This window comes from Elgaria multicarinata, chromosome 22 (genome assembly GCF_023053635.1).
Source record: "Elgaria multicarinata webbii isolate HBS135686 ecotype San Diego chromosome 22, rElgMul1.1.pri, whole genome shotgun sequence".
NCBI classification, from domain to species: Eukaryota; Metazoa; Chordata; class Lepidosauria; order Squamata; family Anguidae; genus Elgaria; species Elgaria multicarinata.
Window position 1 is genome coordinate 1723264 of NC_086192.1, and position 24712 is coordinate 1747975.

Consider the following 24712-nt stretch of genomic DNA (forward strand, 5'->3'; position numbering starts at 1 on the left):
GGCCTCGGCCCAGCGATCGTGGGAGGCAGAACTGCCCATTTTAGGCTACGTAAGAGACCTGGCAGCAGGAGATGTAAACGCAACAGGAGCGGGGAGTGTGTGTGTGTGTGTGTATAGGGAGGGGGGGTGACTCACTGCATTTTCTCCTCCCTCAAGTTCTCCTTCTCCCACCCACCACCCACAAAAAAATAAAATAAAAGCATACCTTTCTCTTCTTGAACTGCTGGCGCGCAAGGAAACCCCGGCAGGCGGCCTGGAAAAGCGTAATGTTCCTGCTCGTCTGCTTGTCACGCTGCTCCTCCAGCTTGGCCAGGGTCCCTGCCCGGAAAAACACCTTGCGGGGGTCGGGGGGGGGGGAGGAGAGAGAAGAAAAGTAGAGAAGTTGCAGAAAAGAGGGAGTCAATTCCCAGTTTTGGGGCAAGGACAGCATGGAGGGGCGAAAGGCCAGCAGGTTGGCCGCAACGCACATGTCAACTGGCCGGCCTCCAACATAGCGTTGGCAAAAAACCGTCCCCTGCCACGGACCATCTTTCCATGACCCTGACTCCCAAAAGTAGCTCCCACCCACCCCAAAGAGCAGTGGAGACCGTACGGAAAGGAAGCAGTTGCTGGAGTTACTACCGGAGTGAGAAGGCCTGCTGTTTTCGAGGCAAGCAAGGCTGGATCCTGGCAAGGGACGGTTCTCTTAAAATCCTCCACATCCCCATTTAAGGATAGAAAAGTCGCTTCACACATGGCAAACAACACAGACTTTTCCCTGCAGCCACGGAAGGTCGTCAGGGCTAGCCTCAGAGGCCACGGTGGCTAGCTGGGAGCTCCAGGAAGTGAGTTTGGGGGATTCATTTCATCTATTACATTTCTATGTTGTCCAATAGCCACAGCTCCCTGGGCATTTTACAATGACTAAAAACCCTACAAGTGCAATGTAAGAACAGAATATAAAAACGCCTCCTCCCATATGGACCTGCCCAGACCCTAAGGTCATCCTCAGGGGTCCCTCTCTGCGAGCCCCTGCCAAAGGAAGCAACTGAGTGGGGGGTTGGACTCGATGGCCTTATAGGCCCCTCCCAACTCTACTATTCTATGATTCTATGAAGGCAGGTGGCTACCAGGTGGAGGGAACGAGCTCCCTAAAGAGGTTCGCCTGGCACCTACACTATACTCTGTTTGATGCCAGGCAAAACCCTTTTTATTCTCTCAGCATTTTAACAGTCTATCAACTTAATTTTAACTTTGCTGTTTTAAATTTGTATTTTAAATCTATTAAATTCTGCATTGTTGCTCGATTTTATTCCTGGTTGTGTTTTTATATTGCATTTTATATTTTGCTTTTTTACCGTTTGTTTTATATTTTCAATGGTTGCCATGGTTTTCATTTTTTAAAACCGCCCAGACAGCTTTGGCTATTGGGTGGTATAAAAATGCAATAAATAAATAAATAAATTGGATCAAAAATTTTTTTTACAAAAAAAACAATGTTGCAGAACCAACAGTGTAAAAACAAAAACAAACCCAGGACCTGTAAAAATTCTTTATCCTAGGCTGTGAAATGAGGGGGAGTAGAAGAAAGTCCTCCCCCGGCACCACGAGGCAAAGTGGGAGCCAGGCAGGCCTCGCTGGGGAGATCCTTCCGCCCGACGGAACTCCCTGCCTCTGGAGAGGTCAGCCAGGTGCCGCCTTTGCATTCCTTCCGGAGACACCTTCCTTCCCTGGATCAGCAGCTGCGATTCGCTTTGCATTTTGCTTCTTTTCAAGATCTATTTTTTATGTGTTTTTATTCTGTTTTTTATTTTATCTTGTACACCGCTCCGAAACTTTGAATGGGGAGCAGTATATAAATATTGTAAGTAAATAAAATAAAGATGTTTTTAAAACGTTTTTAGGATGTTTTTAACAATGTAGATTGTGTTTTAATTGAGTACTGTGTACAAGAAATATTATTATTATTATTATTATTATTATTATTATTATTATTATTAAATACAATCATCGGGAGCCACCACCAAAAAGGCCCTTCCCTCTGTTACTGTCTTCAAAAACCTCGTTCAGAGGAGAGACCTGGAGAGGGGCCGTCAGATGAAGATGAAGACGGTAGTGAACAGGTCCGGCTCTCACCAGGATAGTCAGGGGTGCTTCCAAGCCCAGGGCCTCCTCAGCTCCATTATTTGCCAGCAACCCCCCACCCCAGCCATGGTATCTATCGGGGTCCGATGGCTTCTGTCAAACGGAAGCTCTACAAAGCCGCTACAAGCAGGAGCTGTGCAACTACCCACAACGAACGCAAGGCAATCCTACCACCCACCTCCCTTCTGGAGGGTGGGTGGGAGTTCCTCTGTGTTGCACCGCCAGACCAATTTCACGCTGGAGCGTTGCAGAGGGGGGGGGCAAGCGGGGGGAAGGCAGGAAGCGTGCACACACAGCCCCACTGAGATTGTCCTCTGTCCGCTTTGAATCCAAGGACTCCCGCAGCATACAGGATTGCTGTGACAATGCCGGCGTGCCTGCCGCCCTGAGGCCGCCTGTCCCCTTGCATTAGCCCATGGCGACGTGGCCCTGACTGAGCAGAGAAGAAACAGAGGCCCGCTCCGCTTCCCCCGAAGTCGCTGAGCCACCACCACCACCGCGGTGGCATTTCCCTCCTGCCCAACAAGGCGCCTCGCCTAACACGCACGTCGCAAGCTCAGCCCTAAACGCCATCACCCCCAAAAGCAGGGCAGGGAATTCTGGGGAGAGAGCGGGAAGCGGGAAGTTGCAGGCTGCTGGACTGGCCTCAGGATTCCGCTTCCCCAGGATCTCCAATTCCATAAAACAGAAAAAAGGAAAGCGTTTTGCTCTCACGGAGGGGGCAAAGATATGCTTGAAAGAGTCAGGCAACACCTGCTGAAACGAGAAGGAGGGAGACACCAGAGACCACCTCGCCCCCATCGCTCGCAAGGGTGGAATAAATGACGCAAGGAAAAGCAAACGAAAACCCTCAAAAGGGTCTAATGGAGCCTTCCCCTACAGAGGCAGTCTATCTGCCTCTGAACACCAGCAGCTGGAGAGGAGCGACAGAGCCGAGGCTGCTGCTTCCACACGACTTGGCTGCCACTAAAGGTCAGGCTGCTCCAACTAGACGGTTCGATCTGGCAAGAGGGTGCTCTGGCAAAAAGGCAAAAGGAAGGCAGCACCCTCAAGCACCTTTTGCCCTCCAGCCGCCAAGGCTCATGCAGGCCTCAGAACTCTTCCGTTGCGTGCGCGGACGCACGTTCTTCCGCCGAGGGAGCCCCGAGCAACACGCAAGGCATCCGTGCGCAAGCTTAAAACCGCGGCTGCCCCCTTCCCCATCATCCTGCTCCAGGCTCTCCCCCTCTCTCTTCCCCACTGGGAAGGACACGAGCCCCAGCGCACGCCAGTCCTGGGTGCTTCTCTGGGCCAGATGGAAAGCAAGATATGGGCAGGCTGCTCTTACCCGGCTCACGCCCATGTGGTGGCTGCTCTTCTCCAGTTCCAGCGATTCCAGGAGCTCCTCCACGGCCTGTGAGGGGGAGGAGGAAGAGGAGGCACGTCCAACGCTGACAGCCACATCGGCAGAGGACATGCTCAGAACCGGCGCAGCCGTGCCCCCACTGTCCCATCCCCCCGCCCCCAGGGCAGGGACTACAGGCCCTGATCCTGCAAACAGTGGGATGGGGCTGGCACTCCCATGGTGGCAGTATCTCTCAGCCAGGGCACAGCTGCCACGAAGCATGGCCCGTACTCTTGTGCCATGGCAACCCAGGTCCTGTTTCCTGGTCCCTCAGCTTCCTCCTTCTGGCCTCAGCCCCCCACTTCCAGGCCTACATACCCGCCTCTCGTCTGTGACAATGTAGTTGCGCCCGTGCTTCTTGGTCAGGTGAGGGGCCAGGACGTCGAAGCGGCGCCGGAATTCCGCAAAGACCATGTGATCAGGGTAACCTGCGGAGCGTCACAGAGAAAGGGGCGTCACAAGAACAGGCCCGGCCTGGGAAGACAAGCGGTGTGTGTGTGTGTGTGGGTGTGTGTGTGGGTGTGTGTGCTGCTGGAAGCAGCTGGGGGTGCAAGACCAATGTTCCCAAGCCCGTATTTGGCAAGAGGCAGGGACTGCCGAGGATGCTGAAGCTGGATGAGACCTTGGAGGCCATTTTGTCCAACGCAGGGTGGCCGCCCTGCCTCTGCCACTGCCGCCCGAAGCCACCCAAAAAGGCTGAAATGCCCACACACACACACACACAGAGCTTAGTCACTAGCAGGAAAAGAATATGCTGGTATGATTGGCCTCAGCCTCATCACAGGAAAATGGCCCCCAAAAGCATCTCCGGAATTAAATTATATAGGTTGGCCTCTTCTCTGTTAGTGCTTGCTACCTGCAGTTTTTATATGCCCTGTATAAAAAGAATGATATGTATAGGCAATCTACTGCCCAATGAGAAGGTTTCGATCAATTAACCAAACTGATTAATCGATGAAACGTTGCAGCCCTACTAATAACAAAATCGACAAGGCCTGTCTTTCACATGAAGAGGACAAAAGCGACGGCTGAAACGCGGCGCATTCAATGAACCTACAGAATTCACTGCGAGAAGAGGCTACCATGCCTTTCCCCCCACCCCACCCCCACCACAAAAAAAACACTTCGGTAAATAACACGGCAGCCCACAGTGCCTGGGGCAACTAGCTCCGAAAATAATAATAATTAAAAAGAGCATTTCTGAACATTTACAGCAACGATCTACCGCTGATGATACTTATTGCTGGGAATCTCAAATCGCACACATGGGAAATGGATCGTGTGTTTGGACTTGCTTGCGAACGTCTGTAGAGTTCTAGGCCGGCCCACTCCCAGGAGACAGACGGGCAGGATTGGTTCCCCCCTTCCTGGCACTGCCTGAGTTCCAAATATGGCAACAAGGAGGGAGAAGAGATGACATATCTCTGGCACACGCGGAGAAAACTTGGCCGGCGCACCGAGATAAGCCAGGGAGTCATTTGAGAACGCGCCCCCCCAAGACGGGGCTGGAGCGCGTCAATGCCATGTTTGGTGGTGGAGCCTCTCTCGGCCGGAGCCAAGTGGGAGCGCAGTCTGGCAGGGAGGCCCTGCCCGCGAGGTGCCCTGAGGTTCAGGAACTCCAAGCCCGGCGTGGAAAGAGGGCGGCACACAGAAGTCGGGAGGGGGCAACCGTCCACGGAGACGGCGCTCCTTTGGAAAGGGCGGCATGGCAACAAACTTATCCATTTGCCATTCAGAGACAAAAGAGCGGAACAGCTTCGGGATTTCCAGGGCAGATAAAAACACAAATGCTTATATAACACACACACACAGGTCACCAGAGGCAGAGAGGAAAGCAGCTGAGAGCAGCTGGAGTCGGACAATTGTTCTCAAGATGGTTGGAAGCGGTTCGAAAGACATTTCTGCTCCCACCAACCCCCGGCGTTCAACACGCGTTTCTTTAGTCCCCGCTGTTTGCGTCTGGCCAAAACAGAAACCCTGTTTTGAAACCATCGCGTTTACTAGAGGTGAAAACACATGCAAGGATCCCTTTCCACTCACCCCAAATGACCTTGAACTCTTGGGGGCGGGGAAGCAAGGGCGGGGGGGGGGGGCGGGGGGAACGCTGCGGCCTAATTTCCCACTGAGGGAGAGAGACAGGCTTGAAAGTTGCTAAATCCCTGGTTGTGTTTGGGGAAGGCTCTTTACTACAGATGGCCAAGGAGGAGATGTGCCAGAGAGACTCAACTATGCCGAAAAGCTGCCCCCCTCTTCTAGAAAAGGGGCCAAATGAGCTGCCTCCTTCCCTCCTCTTCGCAGGAGGACTTTGCCTCCCTTCACCTGCAGGCAGAAAGCCCTAGAATACACCCTTGCTATTGACTGTGTACGAATTGCAATTAAATTTATGGGCAAAGATAGCGGTGTTGATTCTTCAGGTCTTAATTAATCATCAGCATCATTGATCAGGCTCCTGGAACTCCCCCCCCCCCCACACACACACACCCTACCCTCCCCTGCTGAGAAATTGATCCCGGATCCTGCACAAAACATTGATCTTGCTTCAGAGCACTAACAACCTAGTTTTGAAATAATAAACACCAATTCAGCTGCATGTCTTTCGGAAGGATGAACACAGGAGTGGGCTTATTTGGGTGGGGGTGGGGTGTCTTCCCAAGAGGATGGGGCGGAGCGGAATATGAACACAGGCCATCATTCATGTTGGGGAAGGGAAGGAGGCAGGAGGGACAGAAAACAAAACCAGGCTCAGAGGGGTTGAAAGGGGCAGATTCTCCTTAGGGCCGAGCTAAATTACCCCCAAGTGTGCAGGGGATTCTCTCCTTGCAAAACCCACTGATTTACATGTGGGCCCTCACTGGTCTTCACTCTCAGTTGCCCTCACTCGTTCCCAGTGATGTCATCGCTAATTAATTGGCGCCCAGGGTGGAATCCGCCCTGCTGCCAAGAGAAAAAGTGCTAATTAGAGCAAAAAAGTTGACTGCTCACTCATTCTTACAGGCTTCTTGGGAGAAATTGTCATCTTACCGAAATTGCTATCTGAACATTGGAAGCAGAGAATATTCAGCTCAGCTATTTCCTCCCCCGCCCTCACTCACTCACTCACACACACACACACACTCTAACGCCCCCACCATGGTTTCAAATTGCCCACAACATGGCCTGCAACAGAATTAATTGCCCCACAAACACAGCAGGACCTGGCCTACGGTTAACTTATTTGCTAGCAGGGCCTCCATCACAGGCAGGAGTCGGAAAGGTGTCTCTTTCCCCCACTGAACGCCCGGGAGCCTTCACACACACACACACACACACACACCTGGGGAGGAGAGGCACCAACCTTGGCGGTACATCCGAAGGGCATCGAGGAGACGGGAGCCCCGGATCTGGGCCCTCAGCAGGGGGACGTCCAGCTGCATGAGGCCGGCCTCGCAGTGTTCGCCGTGCAGGTCCAGTTCACTGGTGCTCACCCGCCGGGCGCACGGCCCCCGGGGGTCCCCACTCCAGCCATCTGCCTTGGGCAGGAAGCAGTGCACAAAGTGGAGCTTTGACTTCTTGAGGGTGTCGATGAGCGCGTCCTGAAGGCCAGGGAAAGAGGCTTAAGTCCAGGGATGATGGGAAAGGCAGGGGCCGGGCATTTATTTATTTATTTATTTATTTATTGCATTTCTATACCGCCCAATAGCCGGAGCTCTCTGCCCCGTGACTGGCAGGCTGTTGGGGCCAGAGGGCCCACGACTTTCATGCGTGCTTTGGAGAGCCTGATCCTGTTGCAGCAGTTGGCAACCGGCAGCCTATGGGCCAAATTAGCCTGCAAATAGGGCATCATAAGAGCCCTAAGGCTGGACCAGACCAAGGGTCCATCTAGTCCAGCACTCTGTTCACACAGTGGCCAACCAGCTGTCACCAGAGACCAACAAAGCAGAACATGGTGCAAGAGCACCCTCCAACTGGTGCACACAGGCTTATGGTCTCTGCTACTGGAGGTAGCACAAAGCCATCAGGGGTTAGTAGCCATGGATCGCCTTCTCCTCTAGGAATTTATCCAACCCCCTTTTAAAGCCATCCAAATGGGTGGCCATCACCACACCCTGTGGTAGCAATGCCATAGTTTAACTCTGCAATGAGTGAAGAAGTCCGTCCTTTTCTCCATCCTGTCACACAGAGGAAGGCCAGGATCTCTTCTTCAGACTGCAGGACACGGAATAATGGGCTCAAGTGACAGGAAGCCAGATTCCGGCTGGACAGCAGGAAAAATGCCCTGACTGTTAGAGTGGTACGACAATGGAACCCATGACCTAGGAAGGTGTGGGCTCTCCCCCACTAGAGGCCTTCAAGAGGCAGTTGAATGGCTATCTCTCAGGGATGCTTTAAGGTGGATTCCTGCATTGAGCAGGGGGCTAGACTGGATGGCCTTACAGGCCTCTTCCAACTCTGCTATTCTATCATTCTATGAATCTCCTGCCAATCGGCTTCATGGAATCATGAGGGAGAGAGAAAACGTCTCCTTACCCACTTTCTCCACACCTTGCATGATTCTGTACATGTCTATCACGTCTCCTCTTCCACCCCTTTTCTCTAAGCTAAACAGTCCCAGACACTGTAACCTTTCCTGATATGAGGGTCCCTCCAGCCCCTTGGCCATTTCAGTTGCCTTCTTCTGCACTTTTTGCAGCTCTATAATATCCCTTTTCTACGAGCCGTGCCCCGGACCGTGGCCCACTGGCCCACCACTTGCCAACACTCTCCGCCACCTTCCGCTCCCCCTGATGGAGCCTTGTAGGAAAAAGCGGGGCGGGGGGGGGGGAACTGCCAGAAACACGCTCTGTGGTGTCCTTCCTCCTCAGAAAATAACCCTTTAGTTATAGGCACAACTGCATAGCAAAGGAAGAAGAAGAGAACTGGATGAAGGTGCTAAGGGCCTAGACTGCTCCTTTGCCAATGTAGACACTGGCCCCTATTCCTGGGGGAGTCGAGGCTTCTATGGGGCTGGGCGGCCTCCAACGAGAAGGGAGTTGAACACTCCGGCCTGCACTGCTGAGAAGAAGCAACACTAGCAGTGCTGAAATTGGTGAGCCAGCTCCAAACCATCACCCGTCTTCCCCTCTCTCCAATCCCTGTCCCCTCCCCCTCAAGTAAGGCTCAGTCCAAAAGACGGCTTTCAGCACTGTGTTACACAAAGCAGCAGCAGTCCCTCTGAGCATGTGCTGAGTGCATTCTCTCTCTCTCACCACTTGCAGTTTGATCTGGATGCACGTCGACTTCTTCTTCACCGCTGCCACCCCTGTGGTGAAGGTCTTCCGCATGCTGGTGGCCCTGCGCAGGGCGAGCTGGGAGCCCCCCTCCAGGCCAGCGATGGATCCGGACAGCACCATGGCGGTCCCGGCTCGGCCCGCAAAGAGGCTGCTGATTATTTTCCTGAGACAGGCAGTGGAAGGGGGAAGAGAAAGAATCAATGCCTTTCCCGCACTTCGTCTCCCTACCAAGGCTAACCGGAAAAGAGCACGCCAGCGCAGGGACAAGCGGCTCTCACTTTCTCCCCAGGGCCGGTGGGGTGGAGAGGAGGGCGTGCCGTTGCTTTTGGGACCACACAGACGATCCTTCCAGGCAGCAGAGGAAGGGCTAGTTAATAAGGGACACCTCCGAGCGAGGAAGGGGAAACAAGGCCTGCTCTGATGCAGGAACGATGGAGTAGGCTGTGCCCAGCATAAGTTAATACACCAGCGCAAAAGAAAGCGAAGGTAAACAAACCCAACATTCCTCCCATCGCTGCAGCAGGAGGCAGATCCACACCGCGCCCCACATCTCCAGCGCGAGAGACGCCCTGAGCGCAGGAGGGGTTGGGATTCTCCCACCGGCAGACTGCAAGCCGCCCCCCTCCCGGACTTACTTCTGGGATTCCTGCAGGAGAGCCAAGGTGTTCTGGGAGGCAGGGTTCTGCCGGACGTAACTCAACCAGCCCGTGGTGTCGTACTCCACCCAGTTTGTGCCGTAGCTGTGGCCCAGGAAGAAGTGCCGGGGCTTGCTGCTCCGGAGCAGGGGGTTGTGGCCTGCAAGAGAAAGACGGGGGCGCTCAGCGGAGGGCCATGCTCCTCGCCCCCCTGGCAGCCTTTTCCCAGCATGCCTGAGGGTTCCGGAGGTGCAGCCAGTGCCCTGCACTAAACGTTCACAATCCCTGCAGGTTGGCCTGGCTCTCCTTCCCGGGACAGCAGGAAGAGACTGAAACAACTGGGCATGTTTAGAAGAGAAGACTGAGGGGAGACATGAGAGCACTCTTCAAGGACTGGAAAGGTTGTCGCACAGAGGAAGGCCAGGATCTCTTCTCAATCCTCCCAGAGTGCAGGACACCGAATAAGGGGCTCAAGTGACAGGAAGCCAGATTCTGGCTGGACAGCAGGAAAAACTTCCTGACGGTTAGAGCAGTATGACAAAACATCAGGAAACCACAACCCTGCTTCCTGCCAGGGTAGGCAGGGTGGGGCACCTGCTGATGACCCACCCCACCCCAGCAGGGGCCCACGGAGAAGAGCCCCCGCCCCAGACTCGCTCCTCCTGTTCCCCACTGCTCCCTGCTTCTTCACCTGGGCCAGTCAACAACGGTGGTGGTGGAGAGGAGGAGGAGCGGCTGTTCCCGCTGCCTTCTTGCTCCCTGCCTGTCAGGCAAGCAAGTGGCAGCCATGGCGAGGAAGAGGAAGAGTAACGGGTGACCACGGCGGTGAGGAGGCAGACTCATAGAATCATAGAATAGCAGAGTTGGAAGGGGCCTACAAGGCCATTGAGTCCAACCCCCTGCTCAAGGCAGGAATCCACCCTAAAGCACCCCTGACAGATGGTTGTCCAGCTGCCTCTTGAAGGCCTCTAGTGTGGGAGAGGCCACAACCTCACCAGGCAACTGGTTCCATTGTCGCACTGCTCTAACAGTCAGGCTTCCTTTAACTTGAGCCCGTTATTCCGTGTCCTGCACTCTGGGATTGGGTCCTTGAGGGAGAGGCCCTTGCACCATGGCCCTCAAAAACACTGCTTCCCATGATCCTAGATTAGCACTGAAGTGCACGTTTCTGTTTTCATTATCTGAGGAGACCTGAACAGATGTTAAGGTTGCAGACATACCTGCAAAGAGGAGCAGGTACGGGTTTTTCTGTTGCGTGCTGAGTTCCTCACTTCTCTTCCCCCCCCTCCACTTCTCTCTCTCTCTCACACACACAGTTTGCTCCCAGTGTGACTCATACAGAGCCACTGAATCAAAAGCTGTCTCCCCCACCTCAACATTTCAGGGGTTTGTGTGTTAGCTCCATTTGGGGGTTTATTCCCCAATATGTCACAACTATGGAGTATTTTCCCTAGAGGCATTGTCCTAACACTGTTCGCTTTTAAGCCCCACCTAAAGATGAGTGTTTTCTCCCAAGCTCCTGCTGAATAACATCTGAATGCTGCTGCTTCTTAGTCTCCTGTGATTACTGTTTGTGTTTATTTTCATCATTTCAAAACATTCTGCATAGCGCCTTTTCATACTGATTTGAAAAGCAATCCACAAAGTGAAGAAATGGTACAATCTAAAAACAAGGAAAGAGCCCAGCAAACGAAATCCATACAAGGGGAAGAAAGGAAAGTGTTTTGCCTGTTTTAAAAAGCCCGCAGAGAGTTCCCCAGCACTGGGGCCAATAAAGAGAAGGCCCCATCCCTACTGCAGGCTAAGCTAGGCTCTTCGTAGGACAGTATTCAGACCAAGGCTTCACTAGAAGATCTAAAGGGCAGCAGGCATTTTTAACTGTTGTGTGCATCTTAAAATTGTTCAGCTTTCATTATTGTTGCCTCAAAAGTTTGTTTTTACTAAAAAGGTAGAACAGGTAAGTTTTAAATCAGGGGCGCAGAACCTCAAGGCCCCAATCTGACCATCCGGGTTCTCCAAAGGGCAGCGCCGCTTGAGGTGGTCTGCCACTTTTATGCAGCTTTCCTCCCCTGGTTCTAAAAGGTTGAAATGCCTCTCCTCTGGCGTGGTTCATAGAATCATAGAACAGTAGAGTTGGAAGGGGCCTCTAGGGCCATCGAGTCCAACCCCCTGCTCAATGCAGGAATCCACTCTAAAGCATCCCTGACAGCTGCCTCTTGAAGGCCTCTAGTGTGGGAGAGTCCAAAACCTCCCTAGGTAACTGGTTCCGTTGTTCTCCTGTTCTAACAGTCAGGAAGTTTTTCCTGATGTCCAGCCGGAATCTGGCTTCCTGTCACTTGAGCCCATTATTCCGTGTCCTGCACTCTGGGAGGATCGAGAAGAGATCCTGGCCCTCCTCTGTATGACAACCTTTCAAGTATTTGAAGAGTGCTCTCATGTCTCCCCTCAATCTTCTCTTTTCCAGGCTAAACATGCCGAGCTCTTTCAGTCTCTCTTCATAGGGCTTTGGTTCCAGACCCCTGATCATCCTGGTTGCCCTCCTCTGAACATGCTCCAGCTTTTCTGCGTCCTTCTTGAAGTGTGGTGCCCAGAACTAGACGCAATACTCTAGATGAGGTGCCAGTGCCAATAGAGGGGAACCAGTACCTCGCACAATTTGGAAACTATATTTCTGTTAACACAGCCCAAAATAGCATTTGCCTTTCTTGCAGCCGTATCGCACTGTGGGCTCCTATTCAGCTTGTGATCTACAACAATTCCATGCTCCTTCTCGTTTGTAGTATTGCTGAGCCAAGTATCCCCCCATCTTGTAACTGTGCCTTTGGTTTCTATTTCCTAGATGTAGAACTTGCCGTTTATCCCTATTAAATTTCATTCTTTTGCAGGCGGAGTTTTATGAGACCACAGGCTAACGGGAGGGGCTAACCCCGCCCCCACCGCCTTTGGCTCTGCCCACCCAGGGAAAGCGGCCCCCGATTCGGCCCACAGGGGTTCAACCCTGTTTCACGTAAAATAAAGCAAAATGCGTTTAACGTCACTCTTGCCCCTTTACCTTTCTTGTCCCCGTCCTGCGGCCCGTAGTAGGTGAAGAGTCTTTCCAGCAGGGTGTCCTCGTTGCCTCCCGGCTGAAGGGACTCCTCCTCCAGCAGCCACAGCAGCCCTCGGGCCTCGTCGGTCCGGGCGAGAGAGCGGACCTGCAGGGAGGCGCCCAAGAGCTCCTTGCGTGACGGGAGACATTCGCTCCGCTGAGAAGCTGGGATCCCAGTGGGGCGGGAGAAAGGAAGGGGGCAAAAGGCCCAAGAGGGGCAGCCGTGCCAAGGAAGGGAGGAACGCGCCCTGCTCATCCCTCCCTCCCTCCCTCCCTCCGCGCAGGTGAGCCTGTGCCCCCAGCCTGCCTGCCTGCCTGCCTGCCTGGGAAAGCCCAGCTCCCGAAGCAACCAAGCGGTGGAAAGCAAGCAGAGCAACACAGGCGGCCTTTCGCTCGGCTTCAGCTTATGAAAAAGAAACAACCCCAACGCTTTGCCCAGGCAGAATCAATACTTAATACCAGAGACAGAAGAAACACACATTGTCTAGTAAAATGTTCCAGCATGAGACGTTTACTCGGTAGAAATTCAATCTGGAGGCTTAAGCAGGAAAATTACTCCCCGCAACTCAACAGGGAGCGATTGGAGGGAGCAGCTGCCCCCCCCCCCGCACACACGCACACACGCACACCTCAGCCCTCTCTGGTGCTGCTGGAGCCCTTGCTGCCTCCAGGTCGCAGAAGTCAGGGGAAGGGAAGGGGTGAGCCAAAGGTTTCCCAGCTGCACAATGGGGAGGCTTTCCCGAAAGCGAGGAACACAAAGCCGTCCCGAAAGGAGGTAAGCATCTCCCAGGTCTTCCCCGTCCCCCAGTCCCAAAAACAGTTCTCCCAATTCCCTGTTCTCCAGGCTGCCGGTTGGGAGGTGGGAGGCATCGCTCAGGCCTCCCTCCCGGCCGGGTTCCAGCCCCGGCCTCTCCAGTCCAAAGGAGCAGGGAGCAAGTGATGGGGAGAGGCTCCTCTCTTGGCCTGAGCCCCCAGAGAGCTGTCGCCAGTCAAGAGGGGGAACGCTAGACGTTGCCCAGTGTGGGAGGAGGGGGGCTGCAGAGGGTTCAGGGTACAAACCCCATGCAGACGGAGGGGACGCGGCTTCTGCCTGCTCCAAACAGCTCCTGGCTCAGCCGCCTGCCCTCAATCTGTGCAAGTCACTGCTTGGCTGACCCTTCACATTTCCTGGCTGCCTGCCTGCCTTCCACAGCGACCTGTGGGTCCAGCCCCCTCGTTTTCTGTGCCTCACCCTTCAGGGCCCACAACCGTGGCATCTGCTTGGCTTCCTAGACACCCTTCTCCACCTCCAAGGTCCTGCCGCTGGGGCCTGATGCCACTGGGAATCAGGCCTCAGAAGGGCCTATTTCCCCTTCCACTTTTGCAAGAATTTTCTTAAAAGGCATGTCGATGGAAATGCATTGCATCCATATATATATATATATATATATATATATATATATATATATGTATGTATATATATATATATATATATATATATATATATATCCATATGTTTTGATTATGATTATTTTTAAAAAGAGGAGGAATCTTTGAACAGGAACCAGCTCCTGAGGGCATTTTGCAGCTACTGTGTCTTTCCTGTCTTCCTGGGATTTCTACAAGGAGGAGAGGCGGGGAAAACCAGGGAAAGTTACAAACAGCAACGTACGGATGAACACGACACCGGGGGAAATCCCATGAACTAGGCCAACCGATGGCACGATAAAAACTTGGCCGCAATTCAAGGCTGGGCTCCTGTGATTGTGACACACGAGCGCGGCCGCGTTGAGCTGGGCGTGGAACTTACGAGATGCTGGGTCGTTAATTAAGTAGGGGGCGGGTGGAGAAGGAGGTTGCAAGTTTCTGGCCCTCATGGCAGGTGAGTTAGGAGGGGTGGAACGGGCCACGTTCAGTGAAATTCCAGTTGCTGCCACAGCACAGGCAGAACTATCCATCATCAAGAAGCAATGCTGCCACGCGCGGCACAGCTTGCAATGCATCCCACCCACCCCCAGGAACTGACAAGAGGAGCTTGTGTGTGTGCATATTTCAAGAGCCAGTGTGGTGTAGTGGCTAAAGTGCCAGACTGAGGCTGGGAGATCCGGGTTCTAGTCCCCACTCGGTCATGGAAACCTGCTGTGTGCTTTGGGCCAGCCACAGACCCTCAGCCCAGCCTCCCTCACAGGGTTGTTCTTGTGGGGATAAAATGGAGAGGAAGAGGAGGATTACGTACGCTGCCTTGAATTCCTTGGAGGAAAAAAGGCAGGATATAATTGCAATTATAATAAGTGCAGAGCAGACTCAGCCCAGTTCCTTTATCCTGTTCATCCCTGACCATCTTGTTCATCCCTGAAGCATCTGTCAGGGATGCTTTAGGGTGGATTCCTGCATTGAGCAGGGGGTTGGACTCGATGGCCTTGTAGGCCCCTTCCAACTCCGCTATTCTATGATTCTATGTATCTTTGGAAAGAAGAAGAAAACGATTTACGATTCCCCCGGTTTCAAAATCTCTCCCACAGCAGCAAAGGTGACAGAATTTGAGCCAAATTCCACACCAGAGATGGAATTAGCAGCATCCTTACGCAGCAGGGGGGAAACGGGGACGCGGAACCTCCCAGCCACTGGGCCTTAGGGGAGGTATTTCAACCTTTTGGAATGGGGAGGAAAAGCCAGGGACCCACCAAACAACTGGCAGTCGAGGGAAAAGAGTTGGGGCCCATACTGGAGGCCCCTGATCTACCAAGTCGCCCCTGTATCAGTGCCGCCACACCTCCTTTCCAGAATGGCTGGCTCTGATCTCTGTTGACTGCCAAAACCCTTTCTATGGCCGTTCTTGATCATTTCAATGTTGAGCGATCTGCAGCCAGGAAAGCTTGTGCGTTGTTTTCCATTTTGGTTTAACTATTTAAAAATTAAAAACTTTCACTGCCCTGAGAGAGCGCGGAGGGGCCTAAAGAGCGGGATATCCAGTTTGGGAAAGGGAGAGAGAGAGGCCGGGGCAGTGAGGGGGACGGGGAGACTCTGTGGACGCAGCTCTCTCCCGGGAGAGGCACGAGGGAGATGCCTTGAGAGAAGGCTGCGGTTTGTGAGCATGCGTGCGTGCATGTGCATGCGTGCGTGTAAAAGCTTCTCCCCTTGCCAGTCACCGGTGCCGAGAGGGCTTAAGGGAAGGGCTGGCGGGGGAGCAAGGTGCTCCTCTCTCTGCCTCTTAATGTGGCACAAACAGCCGAGATCCATCAGCGCCACAGCCGCGCCGTGCTAACAGGGCCCCTCCATTAGAATGACAGGTGGCAGCTGGGACTTTCAAGCCTCACCACCTCCCTGCTTCTTTATGGGCCCAAACCCTAATGGGAAAGGGGAATTATGGGCGCCGAGGGTGGCAGCCACACAGCCCCCGCTCCCTCTGGGAGGAGGGGGCGCTCCCTGTCACCCACCCGCCGCACATCTCTCTTCCGAGGTCACTGCATACTCTAGCACAGCTTTGCCCCAACCTCCAGATGCGCAGGACCACAACCCCCATCAGCCATGCCGGCTGGGGACAGGAGCTGTAGTTCGGTGCCTGGTTGGGCACGGGTGCTCTGCAACAGGGGCGTTGAAGCTCTTTCAGCCAGGGGCCGAATCCCGGGGGTGGGCGGAGCTGAAGATGGAGAGGGGCGGAGCCGAAGGCAAAGGGGTGGAGTCAAATACACCAAAAACATGACCCTTTGCACGTGTTGCAAGGAGTGGAATAAGGTCTTGGCGCCTGCGTGAGTTCAAGAGACACTCTTGGATTGGGAATCTCGGCTCGACGCGAAAGCTGGACCACAAAAACATTTCAAAAATGGGCAGGCGTCCAGCCATATCGGCACACGCTGATTATCGGCTTTGGGCATTTCTTTCGGGGAGGGGGAGAGGTTTCCAGGTGAGGCTCTTATCGTGCAAACCGGCCTGCCTCTTCTTTGGAATTTTACCAGAGTCCAAGTGACGCGTCTTCAATTTGTAGCTGCCCCGTTTTCCCCAACTGCTTCCTCTTCAATTTTTTCTCAACAGGAAAAAAATATAATCCATTAAGGAAGGAAAGGCAGAATAGCGGCACAAGGGGCCTTGTGATGGTTATGCGCCCCTCTGTCTGGAAGCACCCAGAGAGGTGAGCAGAGAAAGGAAGAAATTGTCTCCTAGGTCGAAAGAGTGATATTTGCGGGGGGGGGGGGAGAGAACTCTTCTTCAACTGCAGAAGGGGTCGGGTTCCACCAGCACCCCAGAACTATTCCACAGCTGCACTGGCAGGAGCAAGCCAAGACTGAGAGAAGCAAAGGCTGGACTTCTTCAAACCTGCCCCACTGGCCACTCAACCAGAAACGGTTTCTGTAATATCCACAATTCCTGCCTGGCAGAGCTGAAGCCCAGGAGAAAAGGGCCTCTGATCACACCCAGTCAGAGGGACCCTCTGGACGTAATGACATCTGCGCTCTCTTCCTGCTCTTTACCATTAAAAAGGAAGGAAGAAAAACCGAAACCCCAGGGCCACTGCATTGCGGAACTTGAAACCGTACGACCAGAGGGCAGCTGGCTGGGGCATGCTGGGGGCTGCAGTCTGACACACCTGGAGGGCACAAGGCCCAAGGAGGCTGGAACAGCGACAAAAGTGCTGCTTTCCTCCTCCTCCTCCTCCTCCTCTGTGTCCCTGTTTTACTATTAAAGTCATACACACACACACCCCACACACCCAAGATGTGTCTTTCTACCAACGGGGGAGCTTTCATGGTTTTACCCACACCGCCACATTTCATGCTCCTGCGTGCATCTTCCCCGTCAGCTCAGGATTCCAGCGCAGCGTTGATTGTTCAGGATTGGTATGCAGAGGCATGAAGTCGGAGCTGCGACGCGCCCTTCTCTCTCTCTCTCTCTCGCAAACACACACACACACACCCTCACACGCAGACGGACGGACGTGCCCCCTTGCTCATCAGGCAGATCAGAGCGCAGCCCTAACTCGCCCTGACAGCCGTCTCTCCACCTGCAGCCAGAGCTCTCTCCTCGTTAGCGTTGACTAATTGGAAGGATAAACGCTCTGCTAAGGTGCAGCTCCCGCCAGGAAGGAAGCTGGCTCCCTTGGCTCGGGCTACAAGAGGCCCTGAAATCGGTAGCCAACCCAGCATCCTCCTTCCCCCAACGTGCTCCAGGTGTAGCAACTCCTTCCCCCGCCTCACACAAACACACACACCCCTCAGCATCTAAGGGCAAACTGGGTTTGGGACGCCTGCTCGGGAAGGCACCCAGCACCTCCCGGTTGACCCCACAGCGTATCTCTTGCAAGCAGACCTCTCGACCTGTCAGGGTCCGTACGCTCAGAGCTGAAAGCAACCAGAGTCCACCTGGCCCAGTTCAAGGAGTCAATCAGTTCCACCCACGTTTGCCTCAACTGCCCCCAATTCAATCCCCGCGATCCAGGCCAGAAGGCGAAGCTGTGAAGCTGCAGAAGAAGTACCGTATTTCTTCGATTGTAAGACGCACACTAATTTCAGTACCACCAACAGGAAAAAAAACCCTAAGACACACCCGCGATTCTAAGACGCACCCCATTTTTAGAGATGTTTATATGGGTGGGGGGGGGAAGTGTGTCTTAGTATCGAAGAAATAGGGTATTTGCAGAGCAACAGCTCGGGAGGACTCAAGTCATGTGAGCTGCTGAGTTCATGGAGGCCTATTGACAGCCACACGGAGGCTCTACATAGAAGGGCAGTATACCTCCGAATATCACAGGCACAGCACAAGCTACAGGCCAGGTTAGTGCCACCACGTCCTGCTTCTGGGCTTCACAGCTCCCCTCAGCTTGTTGCTTTTGCAAACAGACACAGGACTAGACAGGACTCTGGTGCAATCCAGCCAGGCAAGGCTTGAGACTTTTCTAGCCACACGCTGTACGGAAACACCTTGGAAGCCCCCAAACGAACAAACAGAAGCTTCCCAGTATGGCTGGTTCATCCGGCACAAGTTCCTTCCTCGCTGGCCTTGAAGCTAAAAATTCTCCCCAATCTTGCAATGCTCCCAGTCCCACCCACCCCACTCCCACCATAGGCTTTGGCTCCTGGTCTCCTTGAAAGTGTGCCCAGATTGTTCAAGACTTGCCTTCGAAGAGCCACAGGACCGAGAGGCATGCTGGCAACCCAACCATCCCCGTCCTGTTTGGGGAGCGCAAGCAAAGAGGGGGGCCCTCGCTGCATTACGAGGGAGTCCCTGCTGCTCAGCCGAAAGACGAGAGGGTCTAGGCCCCTTCTCGGCCCCAGGGGCATCGCAGAAAGCACAAACTGCGCAGCCTCGCCGTTGGAAGGCCGGTGCAGGGAAGGGAGCAGAGGGAGGGATGGAACGGAACAGAGAGTGGCAGCCATCCCCCGGAAGAACCCTCGCATGCAGCTTACCAGTGCCTGGTGGGACGCTTGGTCTACTGTGGCTACAGAGCCAGATGTATTAGGCTCTAAGGCATCTAAGGAAAGTTCTATGTTTTCCTAGAGAGGACGGACAGAGGAGGCTTGATTAGTGGCCCGTGTGGCTACAGATTACAGTTAAAGGCACCCAGAGAAGGAGGGGGGGAGAGAGGGGGAGAGAGACTGTGGTCAGTGCATTAGTCAGAAAAGATCTACAGGGCAAATTCACACACGCAACAGGGGTTTCCTGTGATGTGGACCCACTCCCCACACCGGTTCTTGAATGAAAGGAGATTCCTGCTGCGAAAAGAGATGTGGGGGGCAGCAGAATTGGGACCTGCAATCCATGTGTTGGTGGGGGGAAGGGCAAAAAGCTCCCTGCATGGTTTGAGAGGAGGGTTTGCCTACAACACAGCTTTTGGCAGTGTGTCCCCCTCACCCAACGGCAGGGCCTGAAGGGTTGCCCCGCTGCCCGAGAATCTGACAAAAATTCAAGTGTTCTTTTTTTTTTATAAAAAAGGCATATTCCTAGCTCTCAAGAGCGGCCAAGAGAAGCTTGGAAACACCAACCGTAATCTCTCCTTCTACCCACCCGTTGCCAACTCACTCCACTGAGTTTCTCCTCACAAAGATTTTTTTAAAAGGAGAGATCCAGAGAGTTATTGGGGGAGGGGGTAGACCACACTGGCTCCCTTGCACACCCTGCACTGGCTCCTAACTAGAAGGATACCCGGCCAGAGCAGGACCATGCAGAGGGATGCCACGGGCAGCCTCCCTGCAAGGGCAGGTCATTCTGGAAGGATCCAATCATGCCCAGCTCAGGCGAGGGCCGATGGGGCGGAGGGAAGCCCAAAGCAGCCGCCCACATGGACGTGCAAGGGGCAGCCCTCCCTGCGGGTGAGGAGAGTGAGCTTCCATCACCTCTCTTGCCATGCTAGCAGACTTGGGAATGGGTGCATGATGCACACCGGGACACTACAGTAGCAACGCCTCCCCGGGAGACTCGGAAAACAGTTACGGGGTTGAGGTTTTGCAGCCATTGCGGGAACAGACCCCAAAGCAGCCTTCCCCAGCCTGGTGGCATCTGGCTGCGTTGGGCTGCATCACCCAGCATTCCCAGCAGAGCCAGACGCCACCAGGTTCAGGAAGGATTCTAATGGATTAGCCCCGGCCGAATTTTAGAAGTGCGGGAAGAGAATGACGGAGAAGACCCACATGAAACCCCCCTGCTTCTATGAGGGCGGCTGATCAGGAACTACTGATTAGGGTTAATAGGGGCATCTAGGAGGAGGCTGCTCCCTCCGGTTTTAATCAGCCGAATTCTACAGGGTCTTGATTAGGAGGCAGCGCAGAAAAAAGGGGATTAGCCGGAGGAGAGGAAGAGCTCCCTGAACACTACCTGGAGCACTCTTGCCTCTCTGTGCCGCTGCAGCCGAGAGCGGACTCAGGCACGGCTGCTGCCGTCAGGGACTGGCCTGCTGCTCTGGGTCCCTGGGGGAAGGGGGAGGGGGGGTCACACACCCGAGAACCAGGCCGTACCTCCTTGTACCGCTCCAGCTCCTGCACGAAAGTGCGCTCGTGGAAGAGCGTCTGCAGGCGCTCCTGGGCGTAGTTGTGGCAGAGCTCCTCGAATGTGGCCCCGCGGCTCTGGCCGGCCATCTCGGGGTTCTGGAAGCCAGGTGTGTCCACAATCATCATGGAACACAAGGAGCGCTGGCTAGACTTGAGAGCCCTGGGCAGGAGAAGAAGGCGGGCGAGTCAGCGGCTGCTCGGCTTGCAGCTTATAACGCAGGGGAGCGCGGCACATGGCAGCCTCCCGCCACCAAAATTCACGGGGCTAAAACATCCGTTTACTACTACGGAGAGGTAACTGGGACAAATTCAGCTACAGAACAAACACAATTTGACCTAATTGCTGCTCCGTAGCTGTTTGTGCCTCAATTTCAGCGACAAGCATACAACTTTTCTTTTTGCCAGCACCACGGGCAGCAGGAGGAAGCCTATGGGTTCCAGCTGCACAGGAGGGGTGCAGCTGATGCAGGGATTGGAGGGCGGGGGGCATGGCCCCTGGACCGCCCAGAGTTGCCCCTCCCTGCTATAATTAGAAGCTGACCACCTCAAAACAGCCAATCGTTCCCTCTTCGCTATCTTGCAGAGGCAAAAGAAGCTGGGGTGGGGTGGGGTGGGGAGAGAGCAACACAGCCATCCCCTTTGTGGCCCGTGCAGTGCTGGCTGAGCGGCCCAAGAGGTGAGAGGGCTGCTGCTTGCCTTCGGCTCGGCAGAAGGAACACGGCAGGGCCGTAATGGGGACGTCCTCTGAGTTGTAAAAAGCTGCCGTCGTCATTAGCTCAGCTAATGCACTCGGGGTCTGGAAAGGTTCGCTGTGCTGATGGAGCTCGTTAATATTTGCGGATGTGGCGGGGGGAAAGGAGGAGGTTTTATACGTGGGGAAAGGAGGCTCTTCCGTACCTGTTGAGCAGCGAGATGAGCAGCGTGAAGAGCTCTGAGTACAAGCCCGACGCGAGGGCCTCCAAGCACTCCAGAGCCGAGGTCTTTGGGCCTGGAGGACAGAGAGGCACAAGTCAGGCCGTGCACAGAACGACGAAGACAGGAAGGGGGAAATGTGTATTTCTTAGGACCAACGCAAAGACCACTGAAGTTTGCTTACAGAGCAATTCACAAGGCTAGCCCGGGTTTCACCAAGATGATACCTTGCAGTTATACCTTGCAGCTATTCCCCCTGCCACCAGAAAGACCTCCTTTGGGGAAACGGAAAAGGGAATTGCGTGCACAGAAAAGGCCCAGGGAAAAGGCTCCAGAGTTACCTTCCTCTTCTGGGCAGCGGCATGAACTGAAAGCCACGCTAGAGTGGAAAATTAAGTACCCCCAACTTCACTTTCCGGTTGGCATGACGAAGGCTGGGAAGTCCTTACAAGGGCAATGTGAAAGCAATATCCAGCCCTAAATATGCAAGGTCAATCTGGGTGAGCAGGCAGCCCCCTTTCTACTCCCGAAGTAAACTCTGTGAGGTCGAAGCAAAAACATCCCAACAGATTTTCTTCGGTCCTCCACTCCTAAGGCAACATCTGGATCTGGACTGGGCTTCCCTTCTGTAAAAGCACATCAAAAGGAACCGCTGCTACGTTTAGAGGGGTCACAGCCATTTTGTCATCGAATGGGACTGCCAATTTCTCATCAAAAACCCCTTTTGTTTCTGTTTTGGGTTTTAGTTATTTCGTCACTTATCCCGCGTTAATTTATTTATTTATTTATTTATTGCACTTATATACCGCTCCCATAGCCAGGGCTCTCTGGGCGGTTAACTGTTACCCTCTTTAGTTTTTCAATTATGGGACATTCTATGGCACCTTTCCTTAACCGGTGGGGCTCGCCAGATGCCTTGGATTACAATACCCATCATCTCCCAAACATGGGAGTTGTAGTCCAACAGGTCTGGAGGGTGCTTCCGCAAGGCTGCTTTATGGTTCTGTATCGTTGTCCCATCAGTGAACATCAGAAGAGCCCTGAGGCTGGACCAGACCAAGGGTTCACTTCATCCAGCACTCTGGTCCCACAGTGGCCAACCAGCTGTTGACCAGCAGGCCACGGTGCAACAGCACCCTCCCACCCATGTTCCCCAGCATCTGGTGTACGTAGGCTCACTGCCTCTGATACTGGAGGTAGCACATAGCCACCAGGACTAGCAGTCATGTTTTCAAATAAAGAGTGGTGTTTGTGTGCGTTTCTAGGAGCTGGATGAGAAAGTCTGAAAAGCCGCATAGCCCAGCGACAGCCCCGTCCGGTCCTCGCGCACCTGAGCCATCCGCCAGTGCGGCTTCCTCCGGTCCCTGGCGGAAGGAGGTGGATCTTTGCAGCGTCCCTTTCGGATGGTGCTTGAAGATGGACGAGGAGAGCTCCTCTAAGGTGCAGCCCAGCAGGTAGGCGGCCTTCTGAGCCCACTCGTGGCGAGCAAATTGCTTCCTCCCCGCTGAAAAGAGAAGAGGGAGAAAGAGCGCGCGTCAGGGCCGAGCCGGGAAGGGAGGAGGCAGCTTCCCAGCACCAGCTCAGCGGGGGAGCCATTTCGAGAGGGGGGCCAAGGATCTATATCCACGAAGAGGCACAACATCATGCTCGACTCTCCCTTGTTGGCCAAGAGCCCCCGGGCCCAGACAGCGCGGAAGGAGGAGGGGCGGGACTCTCTCAGGGAGAGAGCAAGCCTCTCCGTCTTGACACGTGAGACAGGGGAAATTTCATTAGGCGAGGGACTGCGCTTTATCAGGGCTCGCCATGGCAGGACCCCACCGCCTGGCCTTGTCATTATTCACACGGTACGGAATTAGAGCACACGGAGGCGGGGGGGGAGGGAGGCAGGGTGGATACGAGGAGGCAGGGAGACATAATGAAAATGTATTTAGGAATTTGATGAGAGAAGATTGGGGGTCAACAGCTTAATGCCTCATGCCAGGCTAATCATGGCAGTGAGCCATTTTGCAAGGGGCGGAGGGGGGAGCCGAGAGAAAGAAGGGCAGAGAGGCTTCCCTCTCTCTCTCTCTGCCTGGCTGCAAGAACACAGAGGAAGGAGAGAGCGCCGGTGGAGATGCAACAGAACGAAGAGAGGAAGGGGAAGGGTTGGGGTTCCCAGGTTTGGGGAGGGTGCGTGGGATTTCCCTTCATGGCAGCAGGGTGACGTTGCGAATTGAACTCTGGACACGTGATCAGGCGGCCCCCGGCTCTCCCCTGGAATTCCTTTGAAACATGGCGGGTGAGGAAAAGAGCGGGGTGAGCTGCCCTCTCAGCCGCTTGCGTCCCAAACACAACCTTCTTCCACACCAGAGAAACATCACTTTTCAGTAGATCGGGGAAACTGGACGTAGCTCAGTGGCAGAGCCACTGCCGGCACGCAGAAGGCCCCAGGTTCAACCTCTGCCGTCTTGCTTTCAATTTGTCAAGGAGGTTGAAAACTTCGTCTTTTGTCACCGTTTGCCTCAGTTCCTCAGTTCAGGCACAGGCGTCTGTCCTGTATCTTCCTGACTGTTAGAGCAGTACAGCAATGGAATCAGTTACCTAGGGAGGTTGTGGGCTCTCCCACACTAGAGGCCTTCAAGAGGCAGTTGGACAACCACCCGTCAGGGATGCTTTAGGGTGGATTCCTGCATTGAGCAGGGTATTGGACTCTATGGCCTTGTAGGCCCCTTCCAACTCTACTATTCTATGATTCTGCAGTGAACACCGATGCAAAGAATTCATTCAGCTTCTCTGCAACCTCCCTATCTTCCTCTAGTACTCCCTCAACTTTGTTGTCATCCAACGGTCCAACTGCTTCCCTAGCTGGTTTCCTGCTTCTGATATATTTAAAGAATTCTTTATTGCTGGCCTTGATATTATTGGCGATGTGCTCTTCAAAATCCTTTTTTGCATCTCTTATTGTTTGCTTGCATCACCTTTGTGCAAGCTTGTGTTCCCTTTTGTTTTCCTCACTTGGGCAAGACTTCCATTTTCTGAAGGAAGCCCTCTTCCCTAGCTCCAGGTAGGGCGAGGAAAAAATCCTGCCGTGAACCCTGAGGAGTCACGGATGCCAAGGGTCTAAGTCAGTACCAGGCAGCTCCTAGTGTTCCTTTTCATATCATCCCTTTAACTCAGAACCATGAGGACTGGGATCTTGGTTTATATATAGGAGAAGGACAGTAGCTCAATAGTAGAGCCCCTGCTTTGCATGCAGAGGGTCCCAGGTTCGCCTCTCGTATCTCCAAGCAGGGCCAGGAAAACATCTGCCTGAATCCCTGGAGAGTCGCTGCTGCCAGTCCGTGTCAACAATACTGGGAAAGATGGGCCTGACTCTGTAGAAG

The 24712-nt window shown here is 54.0% G+C and overlaps 1 protein-coding gene across 6 annotated transcripts in view; it reads right to left on the reverse strand.

Annotated features, from left to right (window-relative positions):
- The window catches only part of MYO18A (myosin XVIIIA), a 124872-nt gene that overhangs the window by 49522 nt on the left and 50638 nt on the right, over positions 1-24712 (reverse strand). For all 6 annotated transcript variants that reach the window (XM_063146401.1, XM_063146400.1, XM_063146398.1 and 3 more), the window contains 11 exons: positions 22681-22854; positions 21336-21426; positions 20406-20598; positions 18861-18947; positions 12445-12586; positions 9393-9552; positions 8734-8920; positions 6843-7080; positions 3827-3936; positions 3452-3517; positions 206-334 (listed from right to left, as the gene is read on the reverse strand). In XM_063146401.1, coding sequence (XP_063002471.1) covers positions 206-334; positions 3452-3517; positions 3827-3936; positions 6843-7080; positions 8734-8920; positions 9393-9552; positions 12445-12586; positions 18861-18947; positions 20406-20598; positions 21336-21426; positions 22681-22854 — 1577 coding nt within the window. The remainder of the gene's footprint in view (positions 1-205; positions 335-3451; positions 3518-3826; positions 3937-6842; positions 7081-8733; positions 8921-9392; positions 9553-12444; positions 12587-18860; positions 18948-20405; positions 20599-21335; positions 21427-22680; positions 22855-24712) is intronic.